The 23,696-nt window shown below is 39.8% G+C and overlaps 2 protein-coding genes across 4 annotated transcripts; both read right to left on the bottom strand.

Annotated features, from left to right (window-relative positions):
- Positions 1 to 100: 100 nt before the first annotated feature.
- On the bottom strand, positions 101 to 7,564 carry nt5c1ab (5'-nucleotidase, cytosolic IAb). 2 transcript variants are annotated; one of them, XM_072690434.1, is made up of 6 exons: positions 7,065 to 7,564; positions 4,309 to 4,476; positions 3,651 to 3,780; positions 3,090 to 3,212; positions 2,823 to 3,007; positions 101 to 1,422 (listed from the first exon to the last, which is right to left on the bottom strand). In XM_072690434.1, exons 1-6 carry the CDS (start codon positions 7,167 to 7,169, stop codon positions 1,072 to 1,074), a joined length of 1,062 nt encoding a protein of 353 aa, XP_072546535.1. In that variant the 5' UTR covers positions 7,170 to 7,564; the 3' UTR covers positions 101 to 1,071. The 2 variants fall into 2 exon arrangements, with proteins under 2 accessions (XP_072546535.1, XP_072546536.1); XM_072690435.1 differs by lacking the exon at positions 7,065 to 7,564 and adding an exon at positions 6,397 to 6,534.
- Positions 7,565 to 11,096: 3,532 nt separating this feature from the next.
- On the bottom strand, positions 11,097 to 23,400 carry zfyve28 (zinc finger, FYVE domain containing 28). 2 transcript variants are annotated; one of them, XM_072689549.1, is made up of 14 exons: positions 22,985 to 23,400; positions 19,804 to 19,944; positions 19,582 to 19,719; positions 19,098 to 19,300; positions 18,820 to 18,909; positions 17,696 to 17,785; positions 17,437 to 17,538; positions 15,729 to 17,135; positions 15,264 to 15,356; positions 14,551 to 14,714; positions 13,987 to 14,103; positions 13,046 to 13,147; positions 12,516 to 12,619; positions 11,097 to 12,335 (listed from the first exon to the last, which is right to left on the bottom strand). In XM_072689549.1, exons 1-14 carry the CDS (start codon positions 23,021 to 23,023, stop codon positions 12,204 to 12,206), a joined length of 2,922 nt encoding a protein of 973 aa, XP_072545650.1. In that variant the 5' UTR covers positions 23,024 to 23,400; the 3' UTR covers positions 11,097 to 12,203. The 2 variants fall into 2 exon arrangements, with proteins under 2 accessions (XP_072545650.1, XP_072545651.1); XM_072689550.1 differs by lacking the exon at positions 15,264 to 15,356.
- Positions 23,401 to 23,696: the final 296 nt, after the last annotated feature.

Raw genomic sequence — 23,696 nt, forward strand, 5'->3', positions numbered from 1 at the left:
AAAACGTAGGGATTTTTTTGTAAGTAAATAAGTTGCATACTGTATATTTGAAAACGGAATGATGCCTAATTATATCATAAGGTACACACAACAATGTGAATTTCAATGAATTCAGTTTATATTTGTCAAACAAATAAATCAAATTCAGGTAATAAATAGAATAAGCTGTATTTCTGTTCACGAAAGCACAACCCCTGAAAGTCTAAACAATGCTTTACACATTGAAAAAATAAATACATTGATGTGTGCATTTTCTTTGTAATGACATTGCTTTTTCAAAGTGATACAGTAGTTGGGAAGAGTTGCCTGCTGTGTCCCAGCTCGGTTAAACTGGTGTCACACAGTATGTGGTACACACTGAATACAGCAATATATCTTACACATAAAACAGTAGACCAACAGTTTCACACATTTCCTAAAGGAGTATAACATCAGAACGTGCAGACAATTACAATTTTTACAAAACAGACTCTCATGCTTTTCCCAATGATCCAAAACACCATTATAGAATAACTTTAAGGACATAAAAGCAAAGCAAATTTACACATCACACATATTATTTAATCAAACCTGCATTGCTTAACAAAAGCTTTAGGTCCCACTATTGATGGAGAATTGTTTGAAATGAGCTATTTTGATTAATTGTCAGCAATCCACACTTCTAATGCAGGCATTGTTGGCTTATTTAATGTAAAAAAAACGAGAGGCACAGTGTTGTGTTATTTTTTGTAGTACCTGAAAAGTGTGTACTGCCATTATAAGCCCTTAGTAAGTGTACTAGGCTCAATGTATTTAGTAAGCAAGTAGAATACAAATATGGCTTGAGAAAAGTGTAGGTACACCACAGCTGATTAGATCATTAGCTCAGTGTATGTATGGTTAATATTATTAAAATGTCACCTCTGGCCTAAGCGTACCACATTCAGTCCAGGGGGGCAGATTGTATTAGTTGTGGAAAAACTGCAGTTTTTACTCTGAATAAAAGAGTCACCATAAAAAAATTATTTCATTCCACTCAAGCTGTTTAACTAATTAAACCTGGGAGGTGAATCAAACAAGTCAAATCAGAAATCAAGTATCCTTTGATTTCTTTGGTGGCATCTTTTGGGCAATTCCATATGGGACATGAGCCGCCACAGTGCCTAGCTCTGCAGCTCCTTCTATATGGAACATTTGATCATCGAAAAAGATGTGGGGCTTGATCTTTGCCAGCATGGGGCCCTTCGGTGCTCCAGCCAGAAAGAGGGCCTCATCTGTCTCCAAACCCCAAGCACGGAGGGTTTTCAGCGCCCGTGAACCGGAACTAGCCGCACTGCGAGCAGTCACCAAATAGGTGCGGATGGGACAGTCCATGCGGTGGCCTTTGGCGTAGAACTTCCTCTGCAGCTTCCCCAGAGCTTCCAAGAATCCCTTTAGTGGCCCCTAGTGCAAGGAGAGAGTTGTTGCGTTAAGAAAGGGCAAGCCAAAGGGCAAGTAAACCAGCAAATCTCAGAACACATAGCCTTGTACACAAATATACACAGCCTTGTACACAAATATACACAAATGAGCCATTATGACTGGTTCTTGTAGGTGATGTGTTGCTCATAACTGGACTTTTGCTAACGTTTTGTATAATGTTTTGCCTCATTCATTGCAATATAAAGTACAATCCATGACATTTCCATAAGAGCAAAACAAAAAAAACAAAAAAACCCTGTCAACCACTAGTGAAGCACTTAGCAAGGAAATGTCTTACAGTTGCTTTGTGAAAATCTATTGCAAGAGAACTCATAGATCATAATCAGAAGCATACACAGATAAGAAACTCTAGGTCTGAGCAGTTTTTCTTTATGGCAAAAATCAATGCAGTTGCACAGGGAAATTTACTGCTGTTGTACCCTGTGTTGAAAATGTTTCAAAGCTAATATTTTTTGTCATAACATTAAAAATGTAGTTGGTAAAGTTTGCATGAGTGTGACAGTAATATTACTGCTACTACTACTAATAATAATACCAATAACAACAAGACAAAGAACTGGTAATATTATTAATAAGATTATTATACACATTTATAACTATATATGATTATCAAACTAGTAATATTATTGAGCAAACAGGAGGAACAGCATTGCCCCTCTAAATCTTGTGTGCGCCCCAGTACAACAAGCGGTCTAGAAACACTGCTGGGTAGCACCTTTATGAATATTCAGAATGTCTGGCAGACTACATGCATTACAGTATTGTTACATTATGGTTTTGGAAAATTGAAAATCAAAACATTTTTTCAGTGGTAGCTAGATAGATAAAGCTAAACAAGCCCTAGTCCTACAACAGACTGTGATATGAGCAGTAGTCTAACCAGGATTCAGTTAGTTGTTATGGGAATGGGAAACAGCGATGGCCGCTCCATAACAGAGCTCTTTTTTTGTTAATGTCTGCTGATGTCTGTTATAAGCATCAAAATAAGCCTTGAATGTTTGTTTATTCTAGAACGACCAGAAAAATATAAAAAGTGCATTGGCGTGAGCTTCTATAGCATTATGGCCTGAACTCAAGGCCTAGGTTTAATAGTCAAGTTTTGCCACTGTAGGGTCATCAGGTTTAAATTAGTTGTTTTATGTTGTTAATTTTATATCTATTTTACTTTTATATGCATTATTTTCTTATTTACATTGATTTTTTATTATGGAAAACTATGAGCTGCCTTTTTAAGGTGCTATATAAACTGAACACATACATTTCTTTATTACTTTACCACTCAAATAATATTAACTAGTTATGTTCAACCTGGCTTTCCTATTATATAGTTCCGGCTATGCACCTGTGCACCACTAACTTACATGATCAAGGGGCTTGTTTTCATAGGTCTTTTCATGTTCAAAGAATTTGTCCAGTCCCTGGGTTTTATAGATTCTCTCTGACTCGTCTGAGAAAAGCACTGCATCTCCATCAAAGGCCACTCGCAACTGTGTCTCCGACACCTGCGTCACTTTCTCTGCCGAGAACATGGTGGCTGCAGCAATCCCTTAAAGAGCACAGAAACAGGAGTCAAACCAAATTCACACTTTCAGCACACGTCTTTATTTCCAACCAGTTTCCACCCTCACCTTCCTCTATGGCCTCTCTCACTTTCATAGAATCAGCAGATAGATACAGATTAGTGTGGTATGCTTTCAGATACCCAATTGGACTGTTACCACCAGTCATGCAGAAGCGCTCGACGAACAAGTCTAAGACAGACAGGAATGAAATCACATGAATTAAACTACATAGTGTACTTCAAAGAATTCTTCCTGAAAATATAACAAATTGTAATTTCCAACCAACACTGTTCAATCATTAATGCATTTCTCACTTGTAGAGTAAAATTGAGAGGTTCTTGACCAAAGGAGCAAAACATTGACAAGATTTTAATAAATACAGAACCTTGAGTATTATTGGCTGGTCCCTCCCACCTCTTTCCATCACTCACACTACCCCCACATTCACACCATCAGGGCCATCATTATGAACCAGACGCCAATGTCCTCACATTGCCATTTATCACACTAAAAATCACACATCTCAGATGCTCTCATTATGATACTTTCACTAAAGCCTGTGCGAGGTGGACAGTGACCCAATGTTTTCCAGTCTGTCCAGCCCCCCCCTTTGAGCTCTACACTTACTGTGATGATTGATTGAGTTGATGAGCCTAATTCCAGCGTGAGCATGGTTGTTAGTCATCAGAACCACATCGAAGAGCTCTTCACTCTCCGGGTAAAGATTTCTCAGGTGCTCATTGACCGCCTCCAGAGCCTGAAGGTCACAAACACACACACAAACAAACATGAGGTTCTTGGCCCGGACATATGTTTGAAATGTTTGGTTGAAATTCTCAAAAACATTTTCCTTGTACTTCAGAGTTTTACACCAGGATCTAGTTATGGTATTTTTGTGGTTTTATGCACCAGAAACATTTATATTCATGTTATATTAATATTTATGCCTTACAATTAAGCAGGCTGTTTTTGCAGATTGCAGAACATTTCTTATGGGCGGAGCTAAACTGCTGTAATCTAAATAGGTGGCTATGTAAATACACTGGTTCTGTGAATTACAAAAACAATACTTTAAAGAAACATCACTTGAAACCAAAGCATATCTTTTATGGCTTTGTTCCAAAGATTTAAGAATATAGCAGTCTCTCTGTGTAGCTGGATTTCTCCACAGGTAAATTGTTTCTCTAGCCGCTCCACCTTTATAAAAGATGCATCTTCATAGTGTATAGTATGTAAAATCAGCACTGCATTAGTGACCATAGCTGTGTGGCTGTTTGATCTGAACCTTAATGAAAGGGAAAGCAGGTCCTGGTGCAAATGGTTCCGTCTCATGATCAAGCTGGTACTTCAGATAGTCCTCCATTCCTTTCTGTTCAAAGATCTGCTGCTCAAACTCCATGTTGAAGAGCGCCCGTGATGACACAGCAATGGTGACGGCATTTTCAGGCTTGGGCTGAGCACAGAAATATTATTACACAATTTCAGAATAATGCTTTAGCTGAATTTTAATACTGCAATATTTAATATTGCATAATATATAGGCAACCCCCATGCTGTATACAACCCCACAACACAAAGGTCATGAGACTTGTTTACTCTAGTTTCAGCAGCTGCATGTTCTGTACGGTAGAAAAATGAAGCCATGTAGATCTCTAACTAAGTTCGCAGGGACCCCCTGTCTATGTTGTTGTGGGTTGGGTTGGGGTGGCACAAAAAAGCTGGGCTGTTTGGGGGTCAAAAAACACAGATCTTCAAGCCTTACTTTTGCATATTTGAACCATTCTACCAAATGGTCCAAAGACAGAGTGGAAAAGATTGAAAATTTTGTATATTGAATATTTTCCCCTAAGTCTTTGTTTTTGTGTGCATTGTATCATATTTAGTAAAAGTGCAGCCAAATGTGTTAATACCAAAATATAAGTAATAATTCAAATATTATTACTAATAATATTAAAACACAAATTATATTAACTGAACATATTGCATTTTTTTCTTGTTGATTTTCATTCTTGCATCAATCCAAATAACTGCTTTTTATTTACATACTTATAAAGTTTTTAAGACTGTCAAAGTCTGATTGCCGAGTATTCCTTACAAAATGCATACAGTTGATCGATTTAAGTTCAGAACGATTAACTAAAGACACTGCACCTACATTTAACCAATTATCAAAACACTTTACTTGATTATTCAATACTTTTTCAATACATAAATTTGTGATTTAATAACTTTTTTCAAAGCAAAACATTTCTTCCCCATTTCTCCTGTAAAATGTCTGAAATACATTCTGAGATGTGTGACAGTGACAAAATGCAAATACAATATTGAGTAAAGAGTGTTGCTCATTAAGGACTGAACCCCAGTCTTCCATGAGAAGGGTGTTTTGTTTATTAATATATTATATTATTTAGCTTATTTTAAATGAATAACTAGCTAATAACTCAAAAAGCTCACAAATACATGGCTATTAAGCATGGCTTTGAAGAGCTTACAAATATTATTATTCAATAAATTAAAATATTACCTAAGTACCTAATTGCTTTTGTGACACATTTTCACCTAGAGAAAATATGATGTAACTACTCACACCATGGCCATGAGTGAAAATATTATATTTGTATTTAAATAACATATTTGTTAATATGATTCAACTAGATCATTACATGGGCCTTGTAAATATTTAATTTCTGACTGTGTAACTTTTTTTTTTTTGTTGCTCTTTTCATTGTGTGCAGTTTGAACGAGATAGAATGGTCCATTCAGAAGACCTGGATCAACTGAAACTTGATACTGCATAGAAGTGTTGAATTGAAAAACTGAACAAAAACAACAGCAGCAGTGTTCAAAGCCAATGATGGTCCTGGGGTGGTATTGATAAACCATTTCAGAGTAAGAGTGCTGATCTAGGGTCAGTTTTTGTGACTGAGCATACAGTAAACACGGGAGGAATCTGACCTCCACTCAGTAGTCCTATTTAGGAGGCTTTGTGAATACGAGCCTAATGTCATGTAATTCCTAATTTCTCCCTAGCGAGTCAGATACAGTTATTTATTTATTATATATAATACATTATGACATGCTATACATTCGCTATACAGCTATAGAAAGAGATCGACTGAAACTGTGGCTAGGTTATTAATAATTCATACTGGCTTAAGGTAACAACAAGCCTACAGTACACACAAGTTACATGCGCAGAATTCTCTCTAGTTTTCAGCTCCCCCTTAACGGAACTTCGCATTTCTAAAGGCGCCTATTGTGACGCGTTTAATACGCTGACGAAGTCCAATAAACAACGCGGGAAAGTCGCAGATGAAAAGGCGCTGGAACGCAGTCTTTATGACATCATCTTTCCTTTGCAGTAGAAACTTACGAAGAAAACGCCTCCGTCCACTTTTCGCGTGTCTGTGCAGCGGCTCATGATCCTTCCGCCGACTTGAGCAGTCCCCCTGTGTGTAGAGCGGGTAACGGACCCACTGGTAGACCGCGGCTCTTTCGACGACGGTTTTTGATTTTACCATAAAAAAATAATAATTATAACAAGAGACGCAACAATAAGAGCTACGTCACAATGGAATCAGGTGTAGCACGGCGCGCTATTTAACACCTGTTCATCACCACTGCGTGTTTATCAATAGCAACTAGTCTGTGTTGGTCCTGCTGCTGCTGCAGTGTCTCGTCCAGCAGGTCTGGGATCAGCAGAGCTCTATTCAGCTCCTCGTGACGTCCTGCCTCTGCTCTGTGTTCTGCACCAAGTGGCGCTAATTTTGTAAGACATTATCAGACATTATCAGTGTCTGGCGACCATGCAGAGCTAAAGCTCAGAGGGAACTGCACAGGCTGGGCAGGCAGAGCCATTTAACTTGAGCTTGACCCTTTATTGTCAAGCTGAAATGGATTCTAAACTGCTTAAAAGCAAGTAAAATGTCCAACAGGCAGGTTTCAAGAAGCTATTGAAAACCAAACTGTTTAAAAATAGATCAAATAGACCAAACAGACCCCCCCCCCTCCCTCCCCTTATGATGCATAGGTCAGACTTACGGATTTAGGCTTCTTGGTAGGAGTTGAGGGGTCCCTAGCCTTCATCTTCTCCAGAGATTGCGTCTCACCATTGTTGGCCATTCGCTGGTGGTTGAGGCTATTCATGTTTGCAGCAGGTCCGGGTGTATGGCAGAGAGAATGAAGCCTCTGCGGACCTCCTCATCGACAACCATCTGGGGCAGGGTGGATGGAGGCACCGCGATCAACAGTCCGAGCATGCGGAGAAAGGTCGTAAGAGTAGAAACAGTCAGCCTACCGGGGTGACGGCTGGTGATGACTTCATTTCCAGTCCTTCCACAAGCCAAGGTATTCCCTTTCAGCGGGTGTTGCATCAGGAGATCAATCATCTCTCTGGCCACGCCCCTCCCTCGGTCATGTCTGTTCACATAGCTGAATTTTCCTGGTTTGCTTGAGATGAGGCATTTCTGCAGAGGCTCTATGCTTGTTAGAAGAAAGTGTCGTTTATTTTTAGGCTCAGGAGCTCTTTGCCAGATCAATGCGGATACCAGTGTTACCATGACAACCACTGATGTCAGCTTCTGCAGCACCAGTCTGCCGCATCAGCTCTTGTCATGCTCCTTTAACCGGTCCACAAGCTGGTGGCGACTGGCCTATGTGAGGGATATGTAGGACTTTTGCTGTTAAAAGCTAAATGTTCACAATAAACCAATTAATTTACATTTGCATATGGAATGTTGACATGGGTCTTTTATATATTACTTCTTAGTATTCCTGTAAAGGACTTAAAGAGCCTGCAAAGACATTTCAAAACATGGCCAACATCACAAAATAGATACAAGAATTCATTAAAACAACAACAACAAAAAAAAAACACAAATCAATTTTTTTGAAAGAAAAAATTTAATTTATTACTCTCATGGCATGACATAAATACTCAATTTCAGACTTCAGAAAAGTTCTCATGTCTTATTGGATTGAAACAGCCATTATAAAATAAAAACAAGCTTTGAATAAATAGTGTGTACAATTCTGTCACTGTGATTTTCTTTATACAGAGAAAAAAATTTGTACATTTATATATATATATATGTATATCATTTTTGCTCTTTGTAAAATAAAACATTTGTATAGTTCTTTAGATCTGACTTTTCCTTAACGTAAAATGCAAAAATGAAACCGCAGTGACATTGAGGCCTGAGGATTAGCGGCAGGTAAAAGTCAAAAACTTCTCACACAGGTGTCCCAACGTTGAATTTGCAAAGACAAACAGCCATGGGAAGTTCAATGTGTGGCTGGTTCCTTGGCTTGCATCACTAAATCAGAAGTAACCTGCATTTAGAGGTTATGGTCATCTGTTAGGAGCAACCTTTTCTTAGCCTTATGCCAAAGTACAAACATAGTCCTGAAGAACAGTAGCGATAGCAGAAAAGGAAGCAATGTGACATGGGAAGTCAGTACAGATCTATTAAGGGGAAAAAAACAAACAAACAAACACATACACACATTGGGCCTACCGATCAGAAGTGTGGAGAGTAGTCGATCTTGATTTTACAGAGTCTACCATACATAAGCTTCTTGCACTATAGTTTTTGAGGTGAATGTTAGTGTATGCTGTATCCTGTATGGATTCTGAACAGCAGATATGTCTTCTTGTCCAACAATGTGAACAATAAAAATCTGCTTATTCAGCTGAAGGTAAGAATACAATAACTGGTTCAATAATACAAGAGTGAAGACTGAGCAGTAGAGGTACTGTGTTTTTAAAGCTTAGCATTAGCAGACACTGATGTACAATGTACATTAAGTACTGCTGACAGAAGACCTCAAACATTGAGGGTTACCAGAAAAGGTATTAGACAAGGCAGGACAGAGAGCAGGGGGTGGGCAACATTAACTATTAATAGCAAGCAAACTGTCCTGTTAGTGTTACATTAGCTTTCCAGAAAAAGAGATGTTAACAACCTGCTATAAAAGGGTACAAGTATATACAAGTTTTATTAGTGTATTACTGGTAGAAGATGAGAGATATGATCAATATCCTGAGGTGTGTTTTTACGCTTCTCTGGCTTACTTGGTCAAATCTCAGAACTTTCTGTGAATGCAACAGCCTTAATGCAGACTCATGTGAATTGAGGTAAGGTCTCAAAGCATGGTTTTGGAATGGAATTAGGTGATGAAATTCACAGAATGTCCACAAGAGTGAGTTACAGATTACAAATCATGGGTCTCAACTGGGTGGGATTCAAAAATGACATAAAAGAAGATGTAAATCCTGCCCTATACACTGTGAAAAGATCTTTCTTTGGAGGTTCTTCAATTTGAAACTGGGGTTCCTTGAAAGTTCCTCAAAGACGCTAAGAGAATTCCTATTAATTTTAAACTGAAGAACTTCCAAAAATTCCTAAAGGATCTTATACTTTTAACAGTGTATGACCTTAAATGGGTTTTGTTCATGTGTTGGGATGCGGAAACAAAGAAAAAAATAGTAGTATGGCAGACAGGGATCCTGAAAACTGGACACAGAACCACCGATTTATATTAAGGTATAGTAAACATCAGATTCTATACACCACTAAACAAAGCATGCTTACAACTTGGATGTAACTATACATGACCAGCTGTCTGAGGATGTAATCAGTGAGATATGTTGAAGAATGTCAGTTACAGGTCTAGCCCAACGACTGAACTGTCAGACCGTTTGCCACTATGACCTGTTTATTATTATTATTACTACTACAACACTAGTCGGCTTCAGACTGTAAATAAAAAAATAATAAATTGAATAAATAAATTCTTATTTAAGTTTGAAGTTAATATTAAGGCATGATTTTCTACTACAAAGACACAATTTTCCTCATAAAGGAATAATTAAGTTTTATCATAATGAAAGAAGAGGCAAACAATAAAACAACAAGGCAAAGTGAAATGAGTTTTTCCTTCTCACTCTCCAAGGAAACCCTCATGTTTTACTAGGGTAAACTTTCTGCAGACAACTGAACAAGTTAGCTTATAGTTAATTCATGAATGGGAATAAATAAGTGGGTGCAGAGGTAGCTGAAAAAGGGGCAATCCAAGAAAATGTTGGTAAGTGCAGGATAGTTTTGCAGCAGTAATCCAATGTAAAATTTGCTTGATTCTTGTGTAGTGGTAGTTCATGTGTAGTGTAGTGTGGTTTCCATCTTCCTAGGTTTGTATTTGTTGTTGATACCATTAAAATGTACAACAACCAAATACAACTACAGTGAACATTTTTATGATAAAGTTAGACCACAGGTATAGACCAAGAACTGTAAAAAACACTGCAATGTCTTTTGGTAATTTCTCATCAGACACATAAATTATCAAAAACAATTCTATATTAGATTATAATATTTCAATATTATATTCTGTTGCTGTCCAATGGGAAAACATGCATCTCCAAAATGGCGACTTTACAGGAGAAGGCAAAAATGGTCTTAACTTTGAATGGAAGTCAAAGCAAAATAAGAGTTAATTCCAAGTAATTTACAGAATTTATATTGGGTCTATTCATCCAGAATTATTTACACAGTGTACAGAGCAGCTACAGGCTTCAAACCAGGGAGAAAACTAAAAACGGAAAAAACGGAGATACGTGTTTTCACTGAACAGCAGCAATTTATATAACATACACACAGATAAATAAATCTTTAAGCATTCATTAAATTAACTATAAAGTTTTATCACATTTCTTGTAATCGTCTAAGCAAACCAGTAAAAACTACTTAAAACAAGGCAAGAACTGACATTTTTGGGATGTGAGTACACAAGGAAAACGAACTGGTCTGGTACTTATGACATAGATGATAGTATGGGTTTTGAAATGGTACGTAGAAGAATAACCATATTTTAAGGTTATTTGACTGTGGCTAGTGTTAAAACAATAAGAGGAAGTGAGAGTACTACAGGAACAAGGTGTTGGGGAAGGGGGGGGACAGGGGGTTTTGATGTTCCTTTGTACTAAAGTTGGTGCAGCAAGCCTATATTTAGACAGCCCCATGTTACGCCCAAATCACATTACTTTTCCTATTTCCATTTTCTGTTAACCTGGTCTTGTGTGTGTGTGTGTGTGTGTGTGTGTGTGTGTGTGTGTGTGTGTGTGTGTGTGTGTGTGTGTGTGTGTTTAGACTAGCTGGTGCCTTGCAAACACTGGTTTAATGTGAATTTGGTCTAGATCAGAACTGATAAGATTGTATTCTGTGTGCTGTCTTGGATTTAAAGAGGAAAAAAACAGATTGGACTGCTTGTCTAAATGTAGTCTAAGAGCAGAGGACACTGCTGTAAAAGGCAATTACTTTCCAGTTCAGTAAATGTCATTGGAAAAAAAGGATCCAAGTCTACAGTGTTACACATTCATTGCCATTAAGGGCACAAAAAAAATCTTCTGTTTTATCAGATACATAAAATAACAAAGTACAGCATATATACATAAACCTTTTTTGGGCCTTTCCACATATCCCAAAGCCTCAATTCTATATTACAGAGAGCAGCATCATTTGTTAAATAAAAACATTTGGATAATAACAATAATAATAAAAAGAAAACCTTTAGTGTGCTATAATGACAGGCAAAATCAATGGTGCAAATTGTGTTAATATTATTGTCTTCATACTTGTCACAGTTGCTTACATGTTTGTCGTGGTTTACATTCAGTTAGGAATTCTGAGCCCTATAGAACTTCTGGCACTGTGTCGTCACACCACCATTACCAAAAAAAGAATTCTTGTGTGTTAACAGGTGAGAGAAATTTCCCATATAAATGTATGAGATGCACTAAAAGTCACCTGTAACTGCTAGTTAATTTCATGCTCTTTTACAACACCAAAGTTGAGATTCTAAAGGGTAGCCTTATGAAAAAATCTCCAGAGCAATAGAAGGGACTCTGTATGTGCTTAATAAGATTAATTAATTATCATTAGATAATTTTAATCAGTAATTCAAAGCTGATTTGTTCATGGGATGTTTGAGATTTAGTGTATTTGTATTTACATGTACACATGTGTCTTTTTTTGTTTTTAAGTAAATGTGCATATGCACACACTCAGCAATTGGAAAAAAAACAACATGTGCAGCTCTCCCTAAACGGTTTCAGCTCTCTGCATGGTAATGTGCTTATGCCTATGGATTATAATGCTAGGGTGGTGCAGGGGAGGGTTACTGTCAGACACCAGTCCTGTCACTGTAGAAAGGCGTGACATGGAACATGTAGCAGTGAGTGCACACTCTCACAGGTTTCATCTGACCGTATCGGGGCAAAGGGGCAGAGTGTGAAGAGCAGCGAGAGCAAAAGATCTGCAATAGAGAGCATAAAAACAAAACATATAAATGTATCGCTTAGTACTTAATTATATATATTTGAAGGTTGTGGTTTCAAATGTTAGCTGAAACAAATACTTTATCCATCTGAAACATATCCTAATGAACAGTACATAATAGCAGACAGTCTGCCAGGGCTTGCATGCTTTGCTGTACCTTCCCACAGCTCCTACAGTGGTGCTTCCTCCGGATGACTGTAAATGGAGCCTTGCAGGCAATGCAAGAGTTACATGCCTCATCTGGAACCCACTCAGGAGGATCTATGGGGAGAGGAAAAACATATTAGGTTATGGAAACATAACAGCAGCAAGAACTCATGATGGGACAACAGTAGTGTAAAAATGCACTAATACATTATGATGTATCGCATTATTCAGAATATGGTAACTAGAGTAAGATTTTATTATTTTAACATTTTGTAAAGTACATCATTTTTCTGACCACAATATAATGTTAATGCTGAGCACTGTGGGGTGTCTAGCAATATGTAGAAATGTAAACAAGAAATCTGAAATGCGATTGACTCATTTCCTAAAGAATCCTAATTAAATCAATATGAATCATCAGCACTGTCATTTTGGAGCTTTTCAATTGGTTTATTCATCATGGAGTTTTTACACAATGTAAAAAAAAATCAGATGTTCATTATATATACAAGATATACAAGATTTTGTAAAAAGTCAAACCTTCGAACTGTCCATCCCGTGCCTTGGCTGCCAGCTCTGTTGATGAGATGGTCTCTTGGCAGAGAGCACAGTCTTCTAATCCACCATTTCCCAGAGTAGGCCCTGTAAAAAGATGATGAGACAGTAAAACACATCAATGATGTAAAGCACAAAGCCCCGCCAGTTTTTATTCCATAGTACTGTATGATAAACAGCATTCTGTAATAAACACGTTGTTAAAGGCTGCAATGACAGACCACATTGTTTCACAAGCCGTCTTTTCTGATTTCTAACCCATCAGACTACGAGTGAATACTAGCATGTCTTCTTTTCATCTTGAAAGCATGGACAGCCTCTGTTACATCACTGAGCATCAGAGTGACGGAGGAGAGGGAGGCCCACCCAAAAGAGTGAGGCCAATTATGCTCTTTGGTACTCTCTGCCAACAGATGAATGTGGCAGCACCAAGGATCAAACCTGTGATCTCACAAGGACAGTGTCAGCGCTTTAGTTGGCTACATCAAGCACTCAACAGATCTGATATCAGTCTAAAGAGGAAAAAGTGGCTTACTTAAATTTGCCACAAGATGGCCCTGCATGCATGTCCATGGTAGCCACAGCAAAAGGGCTTTTTCTGTGAGCCACCAACATGTTAAATCTGTGGATTTTATGCAGTTCGATATATTGCGACATAGTAGGCACAGAAGCAGTGTGGAAAGGTTGTCCGAGTGTTGATTCTGTATGTAAAAACACCATTTGGATCAGCAAGTGCCAAATATTGTTCTTTTAAATTTAAACAATGATGTCACTCTCAACTGATGTTTGGAGCATACCACTCTACAGGACACTCACAAAATGTTTGTATCCGATCAAAATAATTACATAATAATTACTTATATTATATAGTCTTTGTTATGTACAATGGCTTTAACAAACATAATGCAGCCATAATTCCCACTTGCCTTTCTTCTGCTTCTCATTGTCCCCCTGCTCGGATTTTGTTGCCATGACCTCAAAAAGTGTCTTCAGGATGCTCCGCAGGTCACTCGCATAGTTTGTTTGCAACTGATCAGCAACACCTGTGAAGTACAGACATTAACTGAAGTTAGAAGTGAAAGTTAAACAATAGTGTTAGCATTACTAGGGAATTTATATCCATCTATTTACAAAAGATAAAAGATCTGTGATCTTAAACACTATAGGCACACATACTGTTTTGAGTTTGCGTGAGCATGAAGACTATGATCCCATTTACCAATAAAAGCAATGCTTTACTGCAGTGATTTCAATATTTAAAAGAGAATACTGTGACTTTCCCTTGTGCTAATGTAAATGGTTCTGGTAATGGTACTAATGTGAAAAGCCCAATTCAGTTTAGAAATGAATTATTAAAATTATATGCTACTATGAATAAAACAACATTTGAAATAAAGCAACATTTGAAACAAATCCATTTACATTTCTACAAGTGATATCAGAAACCTTACGCAAGGATACCAATGATATGGTGCAGAGGGAGTGCATACCTGATATGCAGACAAATAGGCGATGAATGAGGTCACTACTGCTATGGAAACGTGAACGTATTTTGTTGTGAGAAGCCAGTTTGGCAGCCTGCAAGGCCAGCTGGATCTCCTGGTGATCAAGATCATCTGATATCTCTGAGCTGGTGGTCAGACTACTGATAGAACTAATAGACAGAAAGCCAGACAGAGACACAAGGTTTTATGTTGAACAGATTATATGTACATTGGTGCTGTACAATGATTAATTATGGTATAAGTGTAAGGGGGGGGGGTGTATGGCCCTGGTGGTTTGGTTAAAGTTCTAATTCAATCCATTTCCCATTTACCCAAATGTTGTCAGTCAGCCAAAACACTGGTGTCTCAAGTTGGTTTCTTTAGTTGTTTAGAAATTCGCTTGCTTTGAAGCTCCAGTGCAAAAGTGCAAGCTTTAGACTTCAATTAAAGTGGAGGGAAAATAATTAAATTATCCCTTATGAATAATAGTACTAATCATGAAATACAACATGCTATAACTACAATAAACATACAAATATTTAAACAAATACTTAAAAAGATAATAAAATGAGTTAGTGTTTCTGGACACCATCCAGGTTAAGTTCAACAGAGTCCAAGAGTCCAAAACATTGACAAGGAAGTAGAGACACCTGCACTGATAAAATAAATACATGTACAGTCACCTTTTACACAATGGTTCAAAAGCCGTCGCTGTTTACCTGGGGGTGTATGCACTGGAAAGACTGCATGTGGTAACAGATACACTTTCACAGTCACTGCTGGTGCCTGAACTGAGAGGGGACTCCTGTAAACTGTAGCCCATCAATCAAAGAAAAAAAAGAGGAAAATATAAAGAGAATGAAGAAATAAGAAAAGAATAAAAACGGAAAATAAACATATCTGAAATACAACAGAAAATAACCAGAAATGCCACTCAAACAGAAGAAAACTAAAAAATTATATTAAATTAGAATGAAATGAAATGGTATAATGGTGATATCCCCACACCATTTCAGGGAGTATAACTGTCCACTAGTGACCATAAGAATGTCTGTGCAAGCATGAGCAGAAATGGGGCATTAATGACTTTTTGGCAGCAATTACTGGCTGCAATTTAGAAAGACAAAAATAATACTAGGATGAAAACTTGCTGATGTCTCTCTTAAACACACTCACATACAGACCTAGAGATCTTTTTGTTGTCTTCTTTAGACTGTTTCTCTTTTCCCGCAGTGCTAGTCACACCCTTGCAGGCTCGGTCCTGATGGGTGCAACTGTCTTCGGACTCCCCCAACTCTCCAGAGTCTCTATACTGGGACAGTGTGGAGCTTGAGCTGCTGCCAAGGCACTTCTCGCAGCACGGGGATTGGGAAAGGCCTGCTCTCTCTTGCTCCTCATCCTCCTCCTTCGTTAGTTGTGGGACAGGAGGAGGGGGCAGGGGAAGAGGGGCGTCTCCCTTCCCTCCACTGCCAGCTCCCACTGCTGACTGGATAACAGAGCTGGTGATTGTGAGCTTGCGTTTATCGAAGTCCAGAGTTCCGCCCCTTCCGGCGGACTCTGTGGCAACTGTGTCATCGTGGCCATCAACGCAGCCAGCGGCGCAGCAGACACAAGAGTTCAGCAGGCAGTGGGTGGCCACCAGAGCACCACCCTGTGAGGCTGTAGGGCCTTCGGCTGTACGAGGTAAGACCACGGCCAGGTCGGACAGGCTGGGTGAACGTGGGTTAAAGATGACTGTGGCAGATAGCTTCATTCCGCCTGTTCGATGAGCGATGACTTCTGCTGTCTCCACGCCCTCTTCCTGTGGCCCCTCCCAGCCGTTCACTAGTGGTAACATGTCTGATGTTGCTACAGGTTCAGAGGAGGGACAGTATTTCTGCTGGCTCCTCTCGCTGACTGGCTCATTTGACTGACAGACCGTCATCCAACCATTACAGGTAGAGTCAGTCGAAGGGGCAGGCTTAGTCTGCACGGTGGACGTGGCCCGCTGTCCCTGACGGACTTCTCCAGTACTGGTAACAATGTCCCCTCCGCTGCTTATAGCTTCTAGGTCGTCCATGAAAAAGACCCGCTCATCTTCCTCCTGGAAAGAGCCAGGGGCTCGGTGGGGGGAATTCTCAGTGCTGGAGGCTGAGCTGGACCCGGCCACACTGGGTCGATATGTCCGAGGCTGGTGCGCTGGAGACTGCCTCTGGCTTGGAGGAGAAAGCAGTGTGGACATCTGGTCACCTACACGGTGCACCATTATATTGAGCTGCTCAATCTCCTCTTCATCATACTGCATCGAGCATGCCAGGTCTGCCTCTGCATCATTCTCTCCCTCGCTTGGGACGTCCTGCTGTTCTTCACTTTCCTCCCACTTATCCTCCTCGTGCTGCGAGTTACACAGAATGAGGTCTGCCTCTTCCTCGGGCTCTTTTCGCTCCTCTCTCTTCTGTAGCTCCTCTGACTGGCTCTCTGTGCTGGTAGAGGTGGCTGGCTCCGGGGTGGAAGAGATGTCTGGCCCTACAGGGAATTCACCATCCTGAGAGATGCACAGACTCCGCTCCAGAGTAATCAGCTCGTCTTCTGTTAGAGTCTGCAGCAGGTCCCTATGTCAATCATCATCATTCAAAAACAACAACAAAAAAATCAGAAGCCTGCTTTGTCATAAGGTGAAACAACTTGCTGAAAAACATGGTGTCATTTTTGCAATCAAAACAGTAATTCAAGAGGGTGTTTTTTTTCTCACCCTTTCTCATAGTGGTTTGGCTATGAGCCATACCACAGAAAAAAACAGACAATGTCATTGCAAGTTAACCAGAACTCAAACAAGTACTGTATATGTATGCTTCTCCACACTAAAGGAGAGAAAGTGATTAGAATGGGCAGAAACACTATGAACATAAGTACCTTATTTTCTTCAGTAAAGTGCGAAAAGGTCGGAAGAGTTCAGACATGTCCTCTGGTTTGTTTTCCAGGTTAAGGGGCCCATCAGGATACACCACAAGTCCACTAATAACACACAACATGAAATGTTATAACAGCTAACAGAATAGCATTTTCCTCTAAAGCAAAAGAAAAAAAAACAAAAAGGAAAAATAAATAATCTAGCTTAACACTTAAATGAAATTAAATATACAATTACTGAAAAATGAGACAAGCCACTTACCATACAATGGCTAGTCGAGGGATTGTAAACATGAGAGCAGGCTCATAGTCATCAATCATGTCTTGAGTGAGATAGCCAAGCTTTAGGGCCCTTAAAATGGACGTCACGTATTGAATTATTGAACCCATGAAATGAAAATGTTGCTGTATTGGTCATTTTAATTTCAAGAACATGTTTTAAAGCATTGGAGAGAAAAAAAGAAGTATTTCTTGTTTTGTGTCTCTGAGTCAGAATATCTGACCACTAAAACAAAACAAAGTATATATTTAAAAACAACTGACTTCACACTCATGTTTTTATAGGTTTTATGTAGCTCATGTTTGTACTGTGTGGGCTGGACAGCAGTGATTAAGATGACTAAGGCAGTAATTTCATTGTGTGCTTGCCGGTCTTACTAGCTAATAATCTATTTAAAAGATTTAGAAGACAAATAAATACATATTTTTAGCAGGAGCGGAAACTATAGCCTACAATGGCATTGGGACCCTATAATATTGCACTCACTAAAACTGCTAAAAGTTGGAGAGATATTTCTCCCCCCTCACAGGAAACAAAATAGGCAGTTCAGAAACAAAGATGAAAAGTAAGTTTAATTCTAATTTTGCAAGCATAAACTGTGCCTCCAATAAACATGGTGGTTTGAGGAATAACTGCAAAACTTTTCTGGGGGGGGAAAACAGCTGAGTTCTTTGCGGCATCTACTTTACACTACAAAGGCAAACACCCATTGCCGGAGACAGAAGAGAGTGGTGTGGGAGCCGACATTGTTAACAAATTTATATAGTGTACAAACAGAACTTTATTAGCTGAAAGTGAGAAGTCGTTCAGTTACTGCATAGCTAATTAAAACCAGCCTAGAGCCACACTAGAAACCTTCCATGTTTTTTAATTAATCTCTCAAATTTCATTCATATGCTCTTAAGCAGGATATCAGAATCCTAGTGGAAATAAAAGGTAAACCACTCAATTGTTACTTTGATACTTAAGATTACGTCCTAACCACACATTTTGACCACTAGAAGAAAATGTCAAGCATAAGCTCATTTTAGAGGTCATGTCATTGTACACAAACTCTCAAACTAGGTTCTTGCTACTGCTTTAGTTTGCTTTTGTCTGACACTCACCTCTCCACAGTCTCACAGAAGAGTACAATCACCTCCTGCTGAATGTAGTACTCTTTAGGAGACTTCACAGGCACCATGGCTGACACATAACTACATAACCAGAACACACAAAAAAAACACACACACACACAAAAGTAAACACATTGTCCTGCAATCTGCTCACAATTAGCCATACAATCATGATAACACACAATGAACCATAATGTTGAAATAAGCCAGTACCAACAGTAGAGCCTTCTGTTCTCTTATATATTTACTTTATTATTTTAGAAGCGTACCTGAGCTCAAACTCAGCAAAAAGGCTGTCAAATTGGCGCAGTGCCTCTCTCATGCGCTCTGTGTAGAAGTTGAGGTCCCGCAGCGCTTGGTCACGTGTGATGTTGCGCACCTCCTCCAGACTGCGCGTCAGGTCTTTGGCCAGTGGGCGCATTGCCATGCTCTCGATCTCCCGATTCATGATTATTGAACCTGCTGCCAGGCACTGGACATAAAGCCAATTTTTAAAAGAGTGTTGTTTACTGTAGGTATAGCCCACGTCAGTGAGGAAAGGACAATTACTATTTTGCTTGCATGTTTAAGCAATGATGTAATGGACAGTATGGCTAAAGCTCCACAACCTGCAATTCATTTACTTATTTTAAAATGGAAACAGCTACATAAGAACATTGTCAAAAAAAAAGTCCTTAATGAGCAAATCGAGGAGAAAGTTAATAGGCTTGGGAAAAACAAAAACAAAAAATCCTGTAATTTAATTGACCATACCTCTGCTCCAAACCACAACTGTCCCGCAAGGTTGTCATGGCGGATCTCCTCTGGGAATTTCACACAGAAGTCTCTGTTTGCTCGATCTTCTGGTATACACTCATCCATGATCTGATTTATGATATTCAGCACATTGTCCTGCATGAAAAAGTCAACACATTAAAAACTAAATCTAATCCCCCCGTGCAGATTTACAGTCAGGCTCATGATCCACAGACTAACCTGGCAGGAGCGAAACTGGTTGACCAGCAGTGTGCACCTCTGAGGGTCCTTTCTGCCATCTAGACTGTCCAACTCAGAGGCGACCTGGTTCAGCTCCTCATCTGCATAGTAAAACTGGGCCAGTAGCTGGGGGTCCGACCTCTGCACCACATGAAAGAAAAAGCAAGAAGCTGGTTAAAAAGCATCTAACAGAAAACTGTTCCATCCAGGACAAAAACAATCCAGTGTTTGTTTGTGTGTACATGTGAATCCACGCTGGTCAGTACAGCCCTATTCCACAACGCTCGCTATTGTTTATGTTAATGTGATAAATCCAAGAGGGAGCGTTCTTGGGAAACAAAGCGCACACACACACACACACACACACACACACACACACACACACACATTGTGGCGACAAAAAATAAACCCCCACAAGCTACTGCATGACGGCAGGAAAGGATGCCACTGCTGGAATCAAAAAGGGCACTGATCCAGAGGCAGACCTTTGGCCTTCTTCTGCCGCATTCCACACTCCACAGGGAACATTCTCCAGGCAGTGCATCATGGGTTTGGGAAGAACGCGTTCCAGAGAAAATTCCAAGAACTTTTCACACATCATTGTGTCTCCCTGCAACTACAGTGGCTTTACGGCATGTAGTGTAGAATTATGAATCATGCTGGTTCCTGTTATTACGGTTTTCTCTACCCAACAATCAGGGTCAATGACTCACACAGGTACACATCACTGAATCAAAAAGAGCTTTTCAATACTTCAGTACAATCCAGCCTCAAGAACACGCTTTGGATCTCAAAGCCTTTTGCTGGATGTTTTTACAAACATGTTTTAAAAGCAGTGTAATATCATTTTTACCATGTTGCCCACCTCTACACTAAAACTCACTTTCTTTAATACGTGCATTATACCCCATCAAGGGTCAAATGTTAATCTGGTAGAGTGAGAAGGAATTACTGGTGGAATATACTGATGGGATATTTCACAATAATCTCCTGTGGGAATTTTGTGAAAGATGAATACCATCAAGGCTCAGTGCATTTCTGCCATATTCAGAAAAGCACCACAAAATGAAAGTGCTGATTTTCTAAAGCATTCTCTAAAGGGTTTTCCATCTGTTGAGAGTAATGTATAACTAGAGTATCTAAAACAAACGTCACATTATTATAAACAGCTGCTGGAGAAATGAGCTGTCAAAAAGAATCACCCTCTTGGTTCAGTATTTTTCCACAAGTCAAGCTTGACAGCATTGGAACGTTTGGGAGCGTATGAATTTGTAATCCTTTCATCGTGTGAGTTGATGTGAACCGGGCTTGGTTATGACACGTGTCTGGCACACGGACCCGTGGAGAGAGTAAGCCGATTTGTGCGCCCAACTGACCCCCAGTTCTGAGATGCTCACTCAACCAATATACACTCCAAGAGACTTAACCACCTGAGAATAATTACTATTCTCTGATTAATCCACTTGAGAGTAACGCCTGCCTGATGAGAATGGAATTCACCTACAGAAGGTCACATTTTATCCTCTTTTATCACCTGGAGTGTTACGCTACACCTCCTGCTGGGTGTTTGAGCTCTATTCTGCACTGTGTAATTAAACACAATTTAGCCTGATAGTAGTAAGAGCCAGAGGTGTGGTTGATTGGTTAGCTGAAAGTCTTTGGAAGGTGCTTGCTCGGTAGCAATTACTGTTAAGCTGAATGACACACCACATTTTCATGCCACTGTGTCTGTAAAATAGCCTTATTCCACTTGACTTGTGATCTCAAGCGGCCTATTCAATCATCTATCAATAAGCGGGGACTCTTGAACATTTGCCAGAAGAAGCCTGTCGTTTCCGCCATTCCAGTATAAAAACACTCACTTCCAGTAAGGTGCACTGTATGTGATTCACTACTGCTGAACTGGGAAATCATTAATATAAGCACTGGTGTATGAGACAAACATCTCAAACACAGATAGACGCTGACAAAACAAGGCAGGCCAGAATCTTCGGGGACATTTGCCACAAATGACAACAACCAACGTTAACATATCCTGATCTACAGTATTACAGTGTAGGGCACTACAATGATACCATGGTCTAAACTGCTACGTGATGCAATTTGTTGACCTGATGCTCTCGCTCTCTCTCTCTCTCTCTCTCTCTCTCTCACACACACACACACACACACACACACACACACACACACACACACGACTAATCCACAGTCATTACTTAACCAGGGGCTCAGGCCAGCTCACTTCGCTGTACCACTTTTCAAAAGAAAGAGGTTCTGTATTTTTTTAATACTGCTCACACTCAGACTTTTATTGCTTACTTTACTTCCTCGTTTTGGGTATGATCAAGCAAATCAAGCTCCACATGGTACCAAATGAAATCTATTAGCAGGGGCAGCAGCTCCAACAAACTAGCGCCCTCATATATGGTAAAGACCCCCTTCTAATTTTACCTGCACTCATTAAGCAGCCCCATTCCCAATGAGGAGGGATCTGCTGGGACAGACCTGCCCTTGGTAGCTGCTGATGATGATGAATGGCCGTCAGTGATGTGATGTAAGTGCAGGTAGTGAGGACCACAGTGATGCAACTACCCATCTTACGGAAAGTGACTGCATAATAATTAATGAAGAAGCTTGAAACTGAACAAATCTTTAAGCGCGACTGTCGCTCATTGGGTGACTTGCTGAATCGAGGCTATCCAGTGCTAGCCTCGGTCAGTTAACGTCACCTATCGAGCTGAATAGCTGGTGATAAGATAAGGTTTCACTCAATCAGCGTAATAAAAGTAACTTAATTTCCATAACCATAATAAAGTAAAACAGGAACGCTGCCCGGCTTGTCATGAAGTTTCTTTCCCCCCAATTAGCTGAGCGATACTGAAGATGCCTCGAAATGACTAGACACCAGAGGTGGAGAAATTAAGGGCCAGAAGGTAAAAATCCTCCCCAGGATTTTGATCCTACTGCCTGAGAAGCTCTGCTGCAGTCTAGTTGCCCAGGCAGTAAGAACAAAATCCTGGGGCGGATTTCTACCCTCTGGACCTGAAATCACCACCAGCACCACTACTACACACAACAATAACAAAACAACGGCTCTCAGAAGTTAGCTATATTATTAGCCATTTACACACTAGTATATAAGCGTTCGCTCAAAATGTGTGGAAAATCCTTTCAAACTTACCTTTGGCTTATAAAGCCACTTTCGGAAGCGATTCATCATTGGCTACCTCGCCAGCTTACCCGACCCTTTGTCACTTCCAACACCCAGGTTGCCAAAGCCGACGAGCGAAGAAGCCTCGTTACCTGAAGCAGCAGCAGCAGCAGCAGCCGCCAACCGACCGCAGCTGTTAGCAAACCTATCCGGGCACCGTCGCTAGCCAATTATGCTAACTGGCTACTGGCTATCTAGCTTTAAACTATTCCGTTTTGACTGAGGTACAATGTGGCTGGAAATGAAGTCAGGTTGCGTTATTCAACTGTACACAAACAGCGGCGTTGACTTCGGTCCATATGCCCGCTTGTCCGGATGCCGTTTCTCCCCGAAAAATATTCCCTTCTCATGACTGAGCTGAGCAGGTATTTAGCTCACTAGCAGCGATGTCCGACTCATAAACCGAATCACTTCGGTTCTTTTCGAACCGATTCAATGGTCCAGTAGATGTGAACATATTCAGCGAACACATCTAATAACATTAGACTTAGGCAACAACTTTAAAAGCTTAGCATTCCCTTAATCTAATCATTTATTGCCTGAATTTAATTAACCGTTCCTTCAATTAAATACATTGTTCACTTGGTTAAATACGTTTTTTGCTCAACTAAAAATCCCTCAATTAAATAAATTGTTATGTCAATTAAAGGAACCATTCCCTCAGTTTAGAAACGAAGGGAAT

Source organism: Salminus brasiliensis, chromosome 10, assembly GCF_030463535.1.
Source record: "Salminus brasiliensis chromosome 10, fSalBra1.hap2, whole genome shotgun sequence".
In the NCBI taxonomy this organism is placed as follows: domain Eukaryota; kingdom Metazoa; phylum Chordata; class Actinopteri; order Characiformes; family Bryconidae; genus Salminus; species Salminus brasiliensis.

Bases quoted from the DNA above. Each gene is read 5' to 3' on its own strand.
- zfyve28 (XM_072689549.1), bottom strand. From the start codon at position 23,023: ATGATGAATCGCTTCCGAAAGTGGCTTTATAAGCCAAAG. The intron at 18,910-19,097 runs GTACGCTTCTAA...CTGGTTATGTAG, and splicing joins TTTGCTGAGTTTGAGCTCAG to TTATGTGTCAGCCATGGTGC. The intron at 17,786-18,819 runs GTGAGTGTCAGA...GTCCATTTTAAG, and splicing joins TTCTGTGAGACTGTGGAGAG to GGCCCTAAAGCTTGGCTATC.
- nt5c1ab (XM_072690434.1), bottom strand. From the start codon at position 7,169: ATGAATAGCCTCAACCACCAGCGAATGGCCAACAATGGTGAGACGCAA. The intron at 3,781-4,308 runs GTTCAGATCAAA...TGTGACCTTCAG, and splicing joins CTGCTTTCCCTTTCATTAAG to GCTCTGGAGGCGGTCAATGA. The intron at 1,423-2,822 runs GTAAGTTAGTGG...TCCTTGCACTAG, and splicing joins AAAACAAGCCCCTTGATCAT to GGGCCACTAAAGGGATTCTT.